Below are 17,292 nucleotides of genomic sequence, written 5' to 3'. Positions count from 1 at the left end.
TTTGCCCTATTTAGCTTTGTTTGAAAATCTTTAATAAGACAAGATAACGAAAGAAAATAAACCAAGGCTGGTATTAGGCCTAATAATTAAGAGCATCTATGCTATGAGATCATGGGATCTTTAGTCATCACACTCTTTAACCACCGGATGCAGGACAATGGAGGCCCCATTGCAACCAGTTCGATCCGAGATAAAGTCATGGAAATTGCTCTCCAGTGCCCACATGAAACGCTTGTGTCCGGGCAGGACCTGAGTGGATAGGCGGCAATCGCCGCCGCGCTGCACCTCCTGCAGATTGGCGGCCTTAAAGCACGTCTCCGAGTCCCACAGATATATGTCGTTCTCGCCCTTGTAGCGGAAGAAGAGTGAGGTGCCACCATCGGCGCCCAGGAGCACCGCCTGCTTGCCATATGGTTTCGGACCCACATCGATGATGGAGCCGGCGCCCTGGCCAACACGCAGATATTCGCCCTTGATGGAGTACAGGCGCGAGGAGCTCAGGTAGCTGAAGAACAGAGTGGAGGTGCCGTCTGGTTTGGAGGTGAGTGCCACATACAGGACATCGGTGGTGGGTGCAGTGGCCTTGGGCAGGACAATGCGGTAGGACTTGTTGCCGGTGATGTCGTACACCAGGATGCTGCGAGCTCCAGCATCAGCCACGTAGCTGTAAAGAATGAAAAGTTGATATAAGAAATGATTTCAATGTAAAATATATTTTTATACAAAACATGTTAAAAAAGGTTTTCATTTTTATGAAAATAATCAACAATGAAAACATTCTTTTAGCCCTGCATTTGCCAGAAGACACCAGGTCATGGAAATAAAAGTTAAATTGCGCTAAAACTCACACGAATGGCTTGTTGTCCTTGGAGTAATCGACCACGATGAACTGCAGACGACTCTCGGAGGTGACCAGGTCGCTGAGGTCAATGCTCTTCACCACCTTGTTGTTGGCCGTGTTAATGGCCACGATCTTGGGGCCGCAGCGACGAATGGGCTGCTCCAAAGTATTTACAATGCCCACATCCAAGGCCCACAGAAGTCCCTTTAAAAATGCAATTTAAAAAACGGAGATTAATTTTGTAAATTATAAATATATATTCATTCGGTTTTTCTGTGTGCAACTGCTAATTGAAATGTTGTCGGCGTTAAGAACTCAACACTCAACGCTCATAACAATAACATTAAAATCCGCTGAATGGGGAAATTGTGCAAAATAAATAAATACCATGTGCGTTGTTTATTGTTTGCTGTTTGCACACATCGCAATGGTTATTGCGACGACTTTTGTGTAAATAAAATAAAGAAATGATTTGCATAAATGCAGCTAAACGAGAATGGCATTTAAATGAGAGCGAATTGATGGTAGAATCTGTGGGGGGAAAACTAGGTCATTTTGGTATGTTGTGCATTTGTGTAAACAAATCGAAAAGCGTTGTAAATATTTAATAATTTGTCAATAAAAAATAATTGACATTCCAGACATTTTCTGCCGTGCAACTCATAGCTTATCGGGCTTTAAATATTTGCAGTTAAACAACAGTTAACAGAGTTGAAATTGAAATCGAAATACACAAAACTCTGGACTTGGCACTTCCTGCGATGTTCAAATTATTTCGGAGAACTTTCCGCTGCATTTTGAATGGCAACTCTGCAGCAACAGCAGCCTTTTGGCCTCTTTTGGCTTTTGGCCTTTTATAATATTCCATTTGCATAACCATTCTTTGTTTTTTTTTTTGTATTATTTGCAGTCCGTTTATTCGGCGGTTTCTTTCGTTTCTGTTGGCAGGCGCCAATTGCACAGACATGCATTTTATTTGAAGCTCTTCGGTTTTTGTCGCCACCATTTATTTGATTAAAAAAGCAATTTCTCCCTCGAAAGAGGCGTGGCTGGGTAGTTAAAAAGAATGACTTTCTAGGGAATTAATGTGTAAATGATACCCTGGAGGTGTTTATTTAGTTTTTACTATATTGCCAGGGCTAAAGTTGTTATATTTTTGTGGTATAGTTTTAACTTATTTACTTTTCTTTTATTTCTCAGACAACCTAAATTTGTATACTTTTTTGCACGAATATACCTCAACTATTACCCTTTTTATAGTCAGTGATAAAAATATGAAAAAACGGAAACCCTTTAAAGGCGTCAAAAAGGACACTCAACGTAACAAATAATACAAGTCCGTAGTTAAGGGCACAAATTGCACTTTCGGATGCGACAACTTGACCATTGCAGTTGTTAAAAAATATATATGTATGTACATATATAATAAAAAAAAACAGTAGCGTTAATTGTACTCACATTTTGATCGACGGCAATGTCCACGACTGACTGCAGCGCCTGGCAGTTGCCCTCCTCCTGGATGGCCCAGCAGGGATACGGTGCAATTTTGGTCAAACATTCGCCCTTCTTCAGGTTCACCTTTCCAAGGGTAAAGGGCACGCCCTGCTTGTACCTGGGCAGTGCCACAAAGGCCGCATCCTTCTGTAGCTGGGCCCGTGTGACGATCACATTTCTTGGCACATATCTGCCGGACTGGACATAGATGTTCTTGGTGGACTCACAGGGCCAGTGAAGGCTGCTTCCACTCAGCTGAAAGGTGAGCTCACTAAGCGGATTCTTATCGCATTTGCTGCCTCCGATGCTGTTCGTGCTTCCGGACTCATCCGCCGAGGACGAGGGACTATAACCACCCAGAACGGCGGAGATGAGAGCCAGCAGCAGTAGCAGCTGGATGGTCATTTCGATGGTTCCTCTTGGACTGGCTGTGAAAATATCTCGATGGCCACGTTTTGGGCGAGAACGAACATAAAACTGTCTGAGCGTCGGACGGCGGTGCTGCACTTATATATAAAAGCCACCGATTTGTGCCGCAAAGCCGATGTTGGAGCGTGTTGCAGCAAGGTCGTTAAGTGCTAAACATGGGCCAAAACAAGTGATATATACAGATGTGCATCTCTAGATATGTGTGTACCAATGGCAGCCAGCACGTCTGGCCAACGGCGGAAACGCCGGCTATGGTTTCTAAGCAATGCGGAAGGAAAGCCGCACGGAAAAAAAGAGTCTCAAATTTTAAACCATTCTTTTATATACAGAAAACGGTTTTTGGCTAATGATTTCAAATGTGATAAGAGAATATTAAAGTGGTAGCTCTTAAGTGCTAACTTTAATATGTATAATAAAATTATCGATAATTTATTTCTATAATTTTGATGGCAACTCGACTTGGCACCCCTTTTTTTGCCGACTAAGTTCAGGGGTCATGGGCTAAAAAACACTTGCCACAAAGTTCAATATCAATGCTGTGACGTCTGTGACCTGTATCTGTATCTCGAATCTGTTTCTGTTTCGGCTTCGATGACCAAGAAAAGTTTCGGTTACTTGGTTTATGTTACCAGTTATTATTCGGGGGTTTTTGGGGTAAAAAGAAAATAAAACATCTGTCGAACTGAAGCTATCAGTGGGAAGGAAGTTTGGCAAGGGGAGGAGGAGGTCAGGGTTCTCCAGCAACCTGATAAGATAGTGATGTATCTGGAGCCACTGTTTCTGCTGCTGCCTTGCAGTGACACGCCACACAATCTCTTCTGTGTTAATTGATTTCACTGATTTCATCTTTCTATTTTGAGATAAATGTCAAATGTATATTTTTTTCTGAGTCATCACTTTTTAACTGGCATTCTCAGTTAACTTGATTCGAGTTGGGGGTATAGCTCAGGGGTAGAGCATTCGACTGCAGATCGAGAGGTCCCCGGTTCAAATCCGGGTGCCCCCTAGCAATAAGCTCTTTTTTATACATTTTCTACATGAATTACTAAAAGAATTTATGGTTATAAGTTTTATAAAACTAGTTTGCTTAGTTGCTCTTTAATAAATGCGATTTTTAGTTAGTTATATTTGAATTTCATTATAAAAATAATTTATAGTTAAAATCACATTAAAGGTATCGCAGACATGAGAACAATAACCTCGTAAAGATCCTGTTTTGGTGAGGACCGCCCATGCATCAAATACAAAACAAATAAAAAATGCGTTGAAACATTCTTTGGGAGGAGGACTCGGCGGTGTCCAGCTGCAGGGTTTGTCCTTTGTTTGTGTCCTACGAAAGGATGTGTGTTTGTGTGTGGGTAGCACGTGCATTGAATTATGGACGGCTTCCATTAAATCGCCAAGAGTTTAATCTCTTTAAATATAGAATGAAAAAGACCAACGGCTGCTGGTCAATATTTTTACAAGGCAAGAACAACAAATGCCTTCGAGGTTAACCCTTTTCTTTTTTTTTTTCTTTGGTCGGGGTCACACAAACAATTGGCTTCCGCCTGACGGGTTTCTGGCTGGGACTGGAACTGTCCATAATGCCAAATTACATGCAGATTGAATTTGTGCGAAATCCGTTTTAATAAACTGCCATAAGTCGCCTCTTCCACAATCCCCCCTCAGTCTCCCATCCTCTGATCGTAATCTCCGAATTTATGGCACACACATGCCCCCAAATCAGGACAGGCTGTGGGCGGGTTTCATCATGAAATCTGTAGATAAATATTTATGCGCTCCAATATAAATAAAAGCAAGAAAAAATATCAAAATGAAAATTTAACGAAGCAACCAGACTGGTGAGTTCAATACTCTAACAAATACAAGGGAGTTTTAAAAAGATTAAAAAGATATTGATTATTATACTAAAGTTAAAGTTGCAAAATGAATAAGAGAATACATTTTAAATCAATCTTGCTATTCCTGCTTTTTTAACACGAGAAAGTATTTTTATAGGAAAAGTCAGTACAATTTGATTACAAACAGTTAAAATCGTTAAAATAATTTTATTTACCAATTATACTACATCTATTAACCAGGAAGTGTATTCCTTGTTCCCAATTATGTTTGGGCCTATTTTATTATTTCCAAATTCTGACAGATGCGTTGAAATGGAAAATTTAACAATGTGGCATTGATAGCATTTTTCAGAAAAAAATAAGTGCATATTCAACATGCAATATGCCAGCCAAAATCCAAAGCAAAAACAACGAGCATATGGCTGCCAAAAAAAAATCGGAAAACAATTAAACAAAGATGATCCAATGGATTGAGGTATTAATTTATGGCAATTCATCGAACCATTTGAGCTGGCTAAAAGCAAAGTAAAAGCATAAATGGTTAAGAACCAAACATACACACACAAACACACACACAGTGGACAACTTCGAGCAGACGTAAACAAAAAAGGCAAAAACTTGGCCGACGAAAGAAAGCCAACAAAGTGAAAGCAAAGCACATAAATTATGAGAGCAGCGAAATGTATGGGAAGATTAATATGGAAGCTCTGCTTAGCTGATAACTTTTTAATACCCTGTAGTGGAATTTATAAGACCCTCGTTTCAAAAACTATTTGATTAATGTGTCCTAAAACTTTGGCTTTAAGTGACTTGGAATAAGCTAACTAAGGGTTTTGAGAACTTGGGAAGTTTAAGTAAAAAGATTAAGCTAGCTATCGAAAATACTTATTTTCTAACATTTAAATAAAGTAAATAAGAAGGTACAAGAAATTGCCTTTACTTATCATAATACTCCATCATACCCTTGGAAATTTCTGGGATTTAATTTTAATTTATGTGAAATTCCCGTTAAAAATGAAAATCGCTTTTCTCAGCAACAAATAAACAGCACAAAGCCCAAGTCTGTCCCATTTAACAAAGCGAATCAAACGTGACCACAGACAATACTTCTTTTGTTTTTTGTACCTTTGCACCACCCTCCTCAGAACTGACAAATTATTGGCTTATTTGCGTTTTCAATTGCGATTTTATTGGCATATATATATGTATACATACACGTAAATTTGGAGATTGAGAGAGTTTTAAAGAAGTGCGCCGTTGATCACGCATACGCCCCGTTGGCCTGGCGGCAATAAAAAGAAGAAGGAAGAAAAAACTGTCAATGTAATGTGTGGAAAATGGCCTGCGGAGGAAAAATGGGAAATCCTGGTTGGAAGTTTTGCGCCTAATGGGGGTCAGTCGGCAGTCGCCCTAGCTGTCTCTTATCTGGAAGCCACAACCACAAGCTCGGAGGGAGGTAAGTGTTTACATAAATTATGTCAGATGAGTAGCCCGGAAATGCTTGTCATCAATTTTTTGTGCCCCATGTGTGGGTGTGGGTGTGTGGTGCTGGTTGTACTGGGTGTGTGGGGCAACGTGTATAAATCATTCAGGGGGGAAAAGCCACCCGGAATGCGGGTGCTGCCGGGTGCTTTTCGGCTGACAATTGAACATGCCAAACACGTTGGATTCGGGTTTGAGGGGCGATTCCGGGTTGTCTACCAGAATCCGAGGGCTTTAACCTATTTATGGGGCAATTACGATGATGGCAGTAGTGATGGCAATGACAGAACTCTGCTGGGAAATCCCAAAGTTGTAGTGATTTTCCATCATTCATTCATTTCGTCGAGATTGGTTAAATCGCAGACTCTGATGAGGTCATCTTGGCCGAGATTGCACTAGCAATTAATTAGCTAAAAATATCATCAAGCTATCAGGCGACACTTGTGGGTTCTCCTCTGTTCCCCAAATTGATTGCAGTAATTGCAGTATCGTTCGCCATTTCAATAGTTAATTGAGAGGACGATGGGAGGAGAAGGTCACAAGGGCTGTCCTCTTCCTTCCTTGGCCCTTTTTCGTTTTTGTATTGGTTTTCATTGAAAAACTTTTGAGGTTTCTGGTGGCGAAACACAGTGAAACATGAGTAAATTGAACTTTTTAGGGTGTGAGAATATTTAATGCAATGATAAATGATTAGGAAGTATCTATGACCAGTAAGTAACTATGATCAGTAATTAACTAAGAGCAGTAACTAAGTCTGATCAGTAAGTATGAATGAATATTAAGTAACTCTGAGCAGTAAGTATCTATGAACATTAAGTAACTATGATCAGTAAGCATCTATGAACATTAAGTAACTATGATCACTAATTAACTATGAGCGTTAAGTAACTATGAGTAGTAAATAACTCTGAACAATAATTATCTATGACCAGTAAATAACTATGATCAGTAAGTATCAATAAACATTAAGTAACTCTGATCAGTAAGTATCTATGACTAGTAAGTATGTAAAGGGGACCATTGCAATAAGGAAATAAATTGGAATATAAAGCCAATAGCTTCTTCATACATAATATAATTGTCATGATTAAGACTTACCGCAGTAAAGGACACGTCATTGTTTACTTCCTTCCAGTGTAGTGATCAAGAATGGTGACTTCATCCAAGTGAGCTTCTTTCTAGTCATCCAGATGTATTTCATTGGCCACGTCATATTTTTGGGGTCGAAGGGTGATCACTTGCACTTTCACTTGAGATGTTAACACTAGGTACCCCTAGGACAGACTGAGGCGCGCGCGACCTTAGCGCCTCTATTTATAGTCCGAGAGCAGAGCAGAGAAGAGCAGAGAAGAGCAGAGAAGAGCAGAGAAGAGAATGTGAGTGTGAGTGCGTGGGAGAGAAGCAGTTGCCTCTAGAGATTAACATAGAGCGATTAACATAGCGAGAGAGGGGGAGAGGCAGAGAGGAGCAGAGAGTTAATATTTAATTTAACTATGATCAGTAAGTATCTATGACCAGTAAGTAACTCTGAACAGTAAGTACTTATGACCAGTATGTATTAATGTTTACTTAATAACTTTGAATCCTAATAAACAATGACTTGCAACTTTTGTAACACAACATGTATCCGAGACTTGGCCGGCAGCAGTCACTTCGTTCAGGGGATGCTAGAACAAGTTGAGAATCATATGCCCAGATGTGCGAGATTTGTATTGGAACAAATTTAAGCTATTTAAATGAAACTATGGAGTTATTCTTCTATATAATTTTACTAGTATATAAGTCGGAGCATGGCAAATCGGTGGACTATATATATACATATATATAGCTGCCATAGGAACGATCGAAAAATTTTAAGAGAAAAACTTTATAACTTTTCCAGTTTTCAACAGATTTTCATCAAAATTTAATATATAGAAATAATATAATAATCTAAAATTTTGTGTAAAATTTAATGAAATTCGTACTATATGATTTAGTTATAGCTTCCATACAATCGATCGTTAAAAATAGAGTAAAATAAAAAGCTGTGAATGTAAAGGTGTAACTAAAAAATTTATTGGTGAATGAAATGAGAGCAGGCATGACTTCATTATTCTTGTAGCTTCCTTTCTTATTTAAAATCATATTCTAAAAAATTAAATACTACCAAGTTGAAGAGTTCGGGTTACAATAGTTCAACTGTTTTTCAATTATTTGTAGAGTGACTTCTTTTTTTGTTTAAACTCTGTTCAAGGTTTTTGGTTTTTTGAGATTGGAAATTGAGAATTGGTGGCGAGGCACGTTGCCTCTGGCTCTTGGCAAGATTCATGGGTTATATAAGCACGCCACTTGATCGAGATGGGAAGTAGAATAACGCGCACGTTGTCGTCGTCGTCGTTGCAGTTGCCGCCAAAATAATTAAACGATTAACGCTGCCAAGATGAGACTGCAACTGGCGCTAATCCTGGCCGCCATCCTCGGGCTAGCACACTCACAGGGCACCAAGTACGGCTTGTGGACACCAGACCGAGCCCATTCCGACTCCCAGCCCATACAGTGGACCGGGGGACAGTTCGAGTTCCCCTGTGCCAGCACCAAGTCACTCTTTAAGAGCTCCGGCAAGTTTATACCCAAGAATGTGATTGCCACGCGAGCGCAACTAATCGGAGACACCATTTACCTGGCCCTCCCACGCTATCGGAAAGGTGTTCCAGCCACTCTGGTCAAGACCAATGTAAAGCCGGGCACCTGCTCCACCACCTTCAAGCCATATCCCTGTTGGGATCTGCAGGAGGAAGGCAACTGCAAGGCCCTGCAGTCGGTGGTGGACTTAGTGGTGGATCAAAACGAGGTGCTCTGGGTGCTGGATACTGGCATTGTCAATACTTTGGAGACTCCAGTACGAAAATGTCCCCCGAAAGTGGTGGCCATGTCGGTGAAGACTGGCAAGGTGCTGAAGACTGTTTCCCTGGAGGGTCTGACCTCCAGCAGTTCTCGCTTGCAGTATTTAGTGGTGGATTATGCTCCGGATGGCGGTTGCTTTGTCTACGTCAGCGATGCCGCCAATAGGGCCATCATTGTATACAATCTACAGGCGGATCGGGGATTCCGTGTGGTACTGCCCAAGGCTGTTACTGCTGGTTGTCGCTCAAGGGATGTCCTCTACATAGCCCTCATCCGCCGTGACTGTGGCTCCACGGAGCTATACTTCACCTACCTAAGCACCAATAAGCTTTTCTCTTTGAAATCGGAGTATCTGCGAAGCGGGGTGGCCGATGGCAGGATATTGGGTAAGTTTTTTAGAGGTTTTTAATTGGAAATTATAAATAATTAACTCATTTTCCAATTAATATTTTACAGACCTTGGCAAAAAGCCCAGCCGCATGGTTATCATTGGCACGGACAATGGCTCGGCAATATTCTTCCGTAATGAAGGCGATGCGGAGGTTTACAGATGGGACACCAACTCCACTTTCGCGGAGGCTAACTTCAAGCCAGTGTATCGCAGTCAAACCTGCCAGTTGGTGACACACGCGGTTCCGGATTACAAACGGAATACCATGCGGGTGCTGCAGAGTAATTTTCCGGATTATATGCAGAACCGTGTGGGCTGCGGGGCCATCCAGCAATTGGGCCTGATGCAGGGATGCTGGTAACAGGGTTACTCCACACACCACACACAATCTGCACCACATACACGCTGCAACACACACACTCTACACTCTATATCTACAACACACATAGGGAAATCGAATAACGAGAAAAAACTGAAAGTGCCACTGCATCTAAATTGGCAATAACCTAGAATGGGAATGGAAACGACTATGTTTCCTTTTGTTTTTTCACTTTTTTGTTTTTTTTTTTTGGGCCCCCGAGTGCAGTTTGTGTTTGGTATTGGTATTTTGTACATAAACTAACGACTCTGGTCGCTCTTGTTGTTATCTAAGCTAAGCAAATAAACGTTTCATTGCCGAACAGTTCGAGAGGAGTAAATATTTGGTGGATACTATCGATGGTATCTGCGGGCTTTGCCTTTGGTTCGTTCAACTTTGGCTATCCATTAACTGGTTCTCCACCAAGGCCTTGCCTTTGGATTAAGTGACAGTCAATGATTTTGTTTGGGAGAGGTCAGTAGACTTTGACTTGGTCGGAAAGATCCACGTGGTATTTCCCCAGGCAAGTCCCTAAATTGAAGAGAATGGGTTGAGATTTACTCGAAAAGTGTTTGGAAAAAATTTAAGATTTGATTCACAGTGCTTGAAATTTACTTTAGAAAATATACAATATTTTTATGTGGAGCTAATTAATTGCTGGCAACATAAACTTTTCTTTTAATTGCCACTGTTTATAAACTCTCTGAGTTGGTCTGAAATAAGTATAAATATTGTTTAAAAATAACATTTTAATTACATAAACTTGCATTGCTATGTTTTCTATCTTTTTATACACTTGCAGGGTATTATAAATTTTGTTATAAATTTGCAATGTAGCACTATTTATTCATATTCAAAAATTACATTTTTTGTGATAAATCAATATTTAAATAACTCATAACTAAGCCAAAAATGCATTCATTTCAATTTGGAAAGCTTTCCTATGCTATTTTTAATTAGATTAACAAAAGTGATTATTCAATTTACAATTTTAAAAAATTCAAATTTTTGTCTCTTTTTTTTTAATTTTTAATGATGTAACCCCTTAACAAATTTTGAAAAAATTGGTCACAAATTTTGTTTCTTTACTTTATGCCTGGAAAGATTCCCCTGTTTATGCTGATCAAGAATATATATGAAACATAGGGTCGGGAATGAGTCCTTCACAGAGTTTTAATCTTTTGACTGGAATTAAAGTACCCTGCAAAGGGTATAAATATCAAGTCTTTGTAATATATTTTTTTGGCTTATTTATGATATAAATTTCCAACAGGATCCTTTTTTATCCAAAGGCAAATTACAAGAATAACCAAAAGTCGGCTTCCCAAAGTTAATTACCTTTCTCGTTAATTAGTTATTTCGATAACTTGTTGGGAAGAAAGTATTAAAGGTCATCAGAATTCATGGAAATTTTAACTTTTTTTATAATTTTTACTCTTCCCTTTAGCTGAGAGGTTTTATTTTTGTCCGACGACGTACTTACGAACAGAAAAACAGCGAAATTAATTAAGCTAATTGGGAGTCGTTGGATTTAATGCTGACACAAAGAAACAATGGCCGGGAAAATTGCGAGTACACTCACTTGCCGTGATTGCATTGCCATTTCCATTACCATTTATTTTTTCAGGACGGGAAACTTACACCGGATACTGCCGCCATTCATCTGGATCTGGCTGAGGATGTGGAATCAGGGATCTGGGCTGTTAATCGCACAGGAAAGGCGCGACTTTAACGCGTGTTAATTGGAAGTTGGCTGATAAATTACCCGGACAGCCTTGGCAGTGGCTTCCGATTCCGATTTCCGAGTTGAGCTGCGAAAAGCAGCCAAGGAGAGGCGTCGATAAAAAATCAATTAATCAGCAGCTCTTGTCTCTGGGCTCTGACTGTGACCTTTGGCCCCTCGAGTGGCGTTATGGCTTCGTGGCGTGTTAATTACGCCCACTCGCATAGTCTGAAGTGGATCACGCTGCAACGCATTCATGTGTATTCCTAATTTCTCTTTTTTTTTTTTTTGGTAATTCCACCCACATGAAACCCTACCGTAATAAAACCGAATGAGAGTATCCAAAAAACTAGGGATCCCTGGTGGATTCCTCCCTGGGAGTGGGTGCAGCTGCCACCGAAAAGGCCATGATAAAGTTGTCTCTGCACATCGTTTGATTTACAAATACGTGGGCGATATCATGGCCAAAACAAAAATCGGTCAACCAGTCAGAACCTTAAAATAAACATGGCACTATCAGAAAATAGGACGAAAAAGTGAACCAACCTTAAAGAGGAAAAAAATAGCGGAAAATTAACATACATCTATGATTAATTGGGACTTGCAAAGAAAGTTTATTGTGATTTATTGCGCAAAAAGATAAGGAAGTAAGATAAAAACAACAATATTTTATATATTTCTGTTTAAGAAAGACTTTAAAAGCTCTGCACAAAGTCACAAACATGTCACAAAACACAAATGGAATACTAAATGCCCAAAATAATAATGCGGACCGTCACGCAAATATGTATCTTCAACTTCAACAACTGAAAAGTTAAATCAGAAGCAAAGAAAAGAACCAGTGAACAAGAAAGACAGAAAACTGGGGAAAAAACAAGAAAAATGCTTGGGTGCTGATTCTTACATTGTGATATGCCTAATTGGGTCTAAAGTGAAAGTGGCAGCTTATTATACTCTTTTAGAGTATTTTAATTCTAATCAGAAGCTTGAAACGCTATGAAGGAGTAATTTCCGACCCTATATATTATATATATTCTTGATCAGCATCAACAGGCGAATCTTTCTGGGCATAAAGGAAAGTAACAAATTTTTGACCAATTTTTTCTAAATTTTATAAGGGGTTACATCGTTAAAATTGTCAAAAATTTATAAAATTTTTAATTTTTTAAAATTTAAAACTGAGTATCCAGATTTATTAATCTAATTCAAATTAACATAGGAAAGTTTTCCTACTTAAAATTAGTGCCTTTTTGACATCGTTATGAGTTTTTTAAACTTTGATTTATGGAAAAATTGTGCTATAAAAATATAGATAAATATCTAATAAAATAATGGTAATATACTTTTAGTCAGAAGCTTGAAACGCTATGAAGGAGTAATTTCCGACCTTATAAATCATATATATTCTTGATCAGCATCAACAGGCGAATATTTCTAGGTATGGGGGAAATGAATAATTTTGTTGACAATTTTTTTCCAAAATTTTATAAGGGGTTACATCGTTTAAATTTTAAAAAATTAATATAATTGTGAGTTTTTAAACTTTGACTTATCGAAAAAAATTGTATATAAATATCTCCATATACATATATTAATTTAAATAGTTAATTTACAAAATGCAAGGGTATATAAGCCTCGACTTCCCGCAATCAGTTTCCTTTCTTGTTTTGAAGTTGGAAGTCCCTGAGCTCTGAGCATTGGAATTAAAAGCCATACCAAAAAAAAGGAAAATAATTGCGGTGGCAATGACAGAAAAATCTCTGAAGCTTTCAACAACTGAAAACTCATTCATTTTGCAAAGTTCAATGAATACATATTCAGTTTCAGGGTTAAGCCTAAGCAAATGAATGAAAAGATTTCCCCAAAGGCAGGCCCTTTGATGTGACAAAAAAAAAGGAATTATAAACATATATATTATTCTTAAAGGGAGAAGAAGTAAGGGAAAACCCGCAGACAGACTCTGTCAAAAACAAAAACCGAATGTTACAAAAAGAGGCAGCAGCATCAAGACCGTCAAAGGATCCTCAGACTCTCCGACTGACAGCGTCAGGAACATAACCAGTCCATGAGGGTAGTGACAAACGATATGCCACTGCACAGGTTTATACTTATTCCTTCGCGGAAAAACCCTAAAGGGGATAATTAAATCATGCCCTGGCATACCACATGAAAATTATTATAATTTTTGCCAGCACTTGGGGCAGTCAAGTGGAAGTCCAAAGGCCTCTTAAATTCTCGCACATCAATTATCTTCAGCAAAAAGTTTTTCGTGCTTATTGAAAATCACAAGTTAAGCCCATCGAATTTTTATTACGTTTTTTGGCGGACATTTCTGTGATGTCTAAAGCCACTTGAGCTGACAGTGTGTACACTTTTAAAGTCTCGTCCTTGGATAAATCAACTTCAATCCAAACGAGATTGACAGAGCCGAGTTCCTTTTTGGCCACCGCCAAAACTAACTGAGTGACTAGGGACTGTCAAAGTGGCATACACCCATCCACTCATCCCAAGGCACAAAGGATCCCAGGAAGTAAGAAAGCGAGAAACCTGGAACCAAGGACCCAAGGGTATGTGGAAATTCGGAGGCACACAATGGGGGTGCCCTCTGCAGTTTGGCGCCCACTTGAAATGGGTTTGACAGGGAGAGAGTGGCAGCTTCAGCTTCAGCTTCGGCTTCCATCCTCCCTCGAATGCCTTCATTTCTTTTGTGCTCCAGTGTCGGAATTGGACAAAACATCACTGCCGCCACGGCACTTCGCTTCTGGTTAATCGAAATGCGAAAAAAGCAAAGAAAAATATCGAGCAAATCGACAGGGAGAGACAGAGAGACCTCGTCGAGGTCTAGTGGAAAATTGCAAATGAAAGCGTGAACACGTTGCGCAAATAAATCTGTTAACAAAATATCAACAACTTCCGCTAGCAGCTGCTGTCTGTGTTGCCTCCAATGGAAATAGCCTTTAAAGTCGTCACAACAGATAGTTCAGATTGCCCTAGGTAATGCTGTATCCATCCTCTTTTACGGCATGCACTTGGAGAAATAGGAAATTTTAACACATAGTTGTGATAAATAAAAGTAAAGTGAATATTACACTATTCAAGGTTTTTCAATCACTTTTCTCTCAGTGCTTATGTATATGCCTCACATTGTGTCCACATTTCCATGTGGATTGAGGGGATTATCGCTACGGGGTTCTCTTCTATGAGCCCCAGCCCAAAATACTGCCCGCAAACTGAATCCTTGTCTGTGGTTTGGGGGCTCCTCTTGGGCTGCCATGGCAGCGGCGGAAGCTTTTCGGGTTCCGTTCCCTGTCAAGTCAGCATTTCCTGTCCCCGCCAGTTTGCCGCCTTTTCCCGGGATTTCCCATGGATTTCCCTGGATTTCTCCAACCATCCATTTGCCGCTAACACGCATCTCTGTGTCTATTGAGCGACAGCTAGACTGAACGGACAGGCCGCATTTGAGTGCCATCGCATATACATACATACTAAGAGTAGTTGGGCCACTCGGGGGAGGGAGCTTTAATGCAAAGTAGCTAACTGGTTTATAGAGAGACACGGAAAAGTGGCCAAAACAGAGGGCAAAATGGGTGCCAAACGACTTCCGAAATGATGCCTCAAAATGAGTCACGTGCTGGTGGGAAAATCAACAAAAAGAAAAGCGAAATTATGCACAGCGGGAAAATAAGAGATTTTTGATTACTTTAAAGTGTTTTAAAATGTGAAAATGTTTTAGTTTACTCAGTGTTTGATGTGATTTGTATAAAATATACTTAAGAAACCCCCTGTTTATGTTGTTTAATTAAGTTAAATAAATTGTTTTCCGTATGTATTTTCCTTTTTCTTCGGAGGCGTTGGCCTCAAGTATAATCAAATTTCTTTTGTGGCCTGCCCGCAAATCGATGCAATTGAAAAATAATTGAACATCTCGTCGAATGCTTATTGAATGTCATTTGGAAATTCATGGCTATGTGGGAGGAGGACATGTGTGTGAGCAACAGCAGTCTCGCAGGATTCAGTTGAGGCTCCGAGGCAGAGCTCGTCGCATATCTAATGGATCTCCTCCGCCTTTCGATGGCATTCGACATTGTCAACGTATTCCGGATTCCTCATGCCATGCACGTTGCGCCTGGGAAATTATTGATTTGGTTTTAACGGCACTTAGGCCCTCATAATTGAGATCCCCATAGCCTTTGGCCCTCGCTTTTCCAAATATATATATTTTTTTGTATTCATAAATGGGAGGGGGTATGGACTTTGAGGTGTCAGAATCCTGTTCGAAATGTGACATAAATTGTAGGATGATTTGGCCAAAGGGAAAGCTGTGTTTTCTTTTGCCGTCGACGTAGTGCGGGGAAGTTAATGCCGCCCTCGGGGGTTTGTCAATGAGCAAATCTCTTTCAAAAACGAAGCCAAACATGACAGGCAAATATTAAAGCATGCTTGGAATATTTAAAGCGGGAATTTAAACTGGTTACAATGAGGATATTCCTATAGAAATGATAAATAAGAGAAGGTACTTGCGCTTGAAGTATTTTTTTTGGAAATTTTAAACAAATCTTCAAGGAGTGTATTGGAATGTTACTTCGAATTCGTTTAATATTGAGCATTTTGTTATTAGAATCACTATCTTTAAGTATACTATTTTCCTTTTCAAATGATTAAAATAAATAAACTAACAATCTTCGCTTTAAATCTTCAAAATCCCTCTTAAAGTCTCCGATTTATTAACCTTACTTAATATTATTTCCTATTTTACAACCAAAAATCTCACAAAAAAATACGGCACTGCCATAAATATCTCGAGTTAATCAACATATGCTGGCAAAAAATAAAAAACGAAGAGAAAACTGTGAGTGTGACAGGAGGAAGTAAATTGAAATGCAAACATAAATTTTCAGCAAATAGATCCACACAACCAATGAGCCTGCGAGCACATAAATCTAACATGAGGCGCCATAGAATGAAATGCAAATAAATACAAGCTCCCCAAAATAAGATAAACGGAACGTTTTACGAGCACTCGAAGGGGATTTTAAACATTCGCCATCGTTGTCGTCTATTAAAATGCCATTGTTGTTGTTTAAAATGTTATTTAAGTTGTTGCAAACAAAAATTGCAAGTGAGAAAAATCCCGGATGGCCAAGGAAAAAGTGGGAAGGCGGCGCAGTTTATCATTTCATTCAATGATTTATTACCCATACGCCAAGTGGTACCAGCCAAAAAAAAAGGGTTAACTGCCATATGGACGGGCTGATGTTCCATAAATTTGACCAGCAAACAAAAAAAAAAAAAGGGAAAAGTTTCGGCATAAATAAAGTTCTACACATTTTTTGGCGCGATGGGAAAGTCAAATAATTTCGTTTCATTCATAAACACAAAATTGAATGGAGTCCACTGCAAAGACAAGAGAAAAACCAGGCAAAGTCAGGCAAAAGCAAAAAAGGCTCTGCACAGGAGAGCGGATAATTGTTTTTCCCGCTCTCTGGAAAATAGCATGTTTCATTTTCCTCTCTCTCTCTCTCTCTCTGTTTTCCCACAGAGTCTGCAACTTCAACAAGTCGCCCAGCTGTTGCCGCCTGTGGATGCCATGTGGATGCTGTTACTTGCCCAGCTGCACTAGTTGCTTCTGGTGGATCCGGTTTTTCCCCCGCTTTTCCTGGATCAGCTGACCGGACCCGCTGCCGCTGCCGGCGTCGACGCCAGAAAGCTGGCAACACTTTCGACAGGCGCCCAGGAAAAGCCGAGCGACGATTTCCCGAGCGAAAAGCAAAAAAGAAAAAAGGCGAATAGCGACAAGCGAACGCTGGCGAGCAGCAGCTGGTGTACAAAATTTTTCACGGTTTT

The 17,292-nt window shown here is 39.7% G+C and overlaps 2 protein-coding genes and 1 non-coding gene across 3 annotated transcripts; 2 read left to right on the top strand and 1 right to left on the bottom strand.

Moving 5' to 3' along the window:
* Positions 1-9: 9 nt before the first annotated feature.
* Positions 10-7,268, bottom strand: yellow-g (L-dopachrome tautomerase yellow-g). The gene is made up of 4 exons (XM_020958724.2): positions 7,189-7,268; positions 2,300-2,913; positions 849-1,045; positions 10-664 (listed from the first exon to the last, which is right to left on the bottom strand). The coding sequence occupies exons 2-4, from the start codon at positions 2,738-2,740 to the stop codon at positions 121-123; spliced, it is 1,182 nt and encodes a 393-aa protein (XP_020814383.2). The 5' UTR covers positions 2,741-2,913; positions 7,189-7,268; the 3' UTR covers positions 10-120.
* On the top strand, positions 3,699-3,770 carry TRNAC-GCA (transfer RNA cysteine (anticodon GCA)). Its single transcript has one exon. It is a non-coding gene; the product is annotated as a tRNA-Cys (tRNA).
* Positions 7,269-7,486: 218 nt separating the features above from the next.
* Positions 7,487-10,052, top strand: yellow-g2 (L-dopachrome tautomerase yellow-g2). The gene is made up of 2 exons (XM_020958719.2): positions 7,487-9,362; positions 9,433-10,052. Exons 1-2 carry the CDS (start codon positions 8,513-8,515, stop codon positions 9,726-9,728), a joined length of 1,146 nt encoding a protein of 381 aa, XP_020814378.1. The 5' UTR covers positions 7,487-8,512; the 3' UTR covers positions 9,729-10,052.
* The last annotated feature ends 7,240 nt before the right edge of the window (positions 10,053-17,292 follow it).

The sequence above is a fragment of the Drosophila serrata genome, unplaced genomic scaffold (assembly GCF_035046125.1).
Source record: "Drosophila serrata isolate PLE 108 unplaced genomic scaffold, ASM3504612v1 contig_217, whole genome shotgun sequence".
NCBI classification, from domain to species: Eukaryota; Metazoa; Arthropoda; class Insecta; order Diptera; family Drosophilidae; genus Drosophila; species Drosophila serrata.
The sequence above is the reverse complement of the archived record's forward strand: the minus strand, read 5'-3'. Positions and strand labels throughout refer to the sequence as shown.

What these genes read in the sequence shown, in the direction of transcription:
- yellow-g (XM_020958724.2), bottom strand. Translation starts at nt 2,740, where the DNA reads ATGACCATCCAGCTGCTACTGCTGCTGGCTCTCATCTCCGCCGTTCTG. An exon ending in ACATTGCCGTCGATCAAAAT is followed by an intron (nt 1,046 to 2,299) that starts GTGAGTACAATT and finishes GCATTTTTAAAG; the next exon opens with GGACTTCTGTGGGCCTTGGA. An exon ending in AAGGACAACAAGCCATTCGT is followed by an intron (nt 665 to 848) that starts GTGAGTTTTAGC and finishes CATTCTTTACAG; the next exon opens with CTACGTGGCTGATGCTGGAG.
- yellow-g2 (XM_020958719.2), top strand. Translation starts at nt 8,513, where the DNA reads ATGAGACTGCAACTGGCGCTAATCCTGGCCGCCATCCTCGGGCTAGCA. An exon ending in GGCCGATGGCAGGATATTGG is followed by an intron (nt 9,363 to 9,432) that starts GTAAGTTTTTTA and finishes AATATTTTACAG; the next exon opens with ACCTTGGCAAAAAGCCCAGC.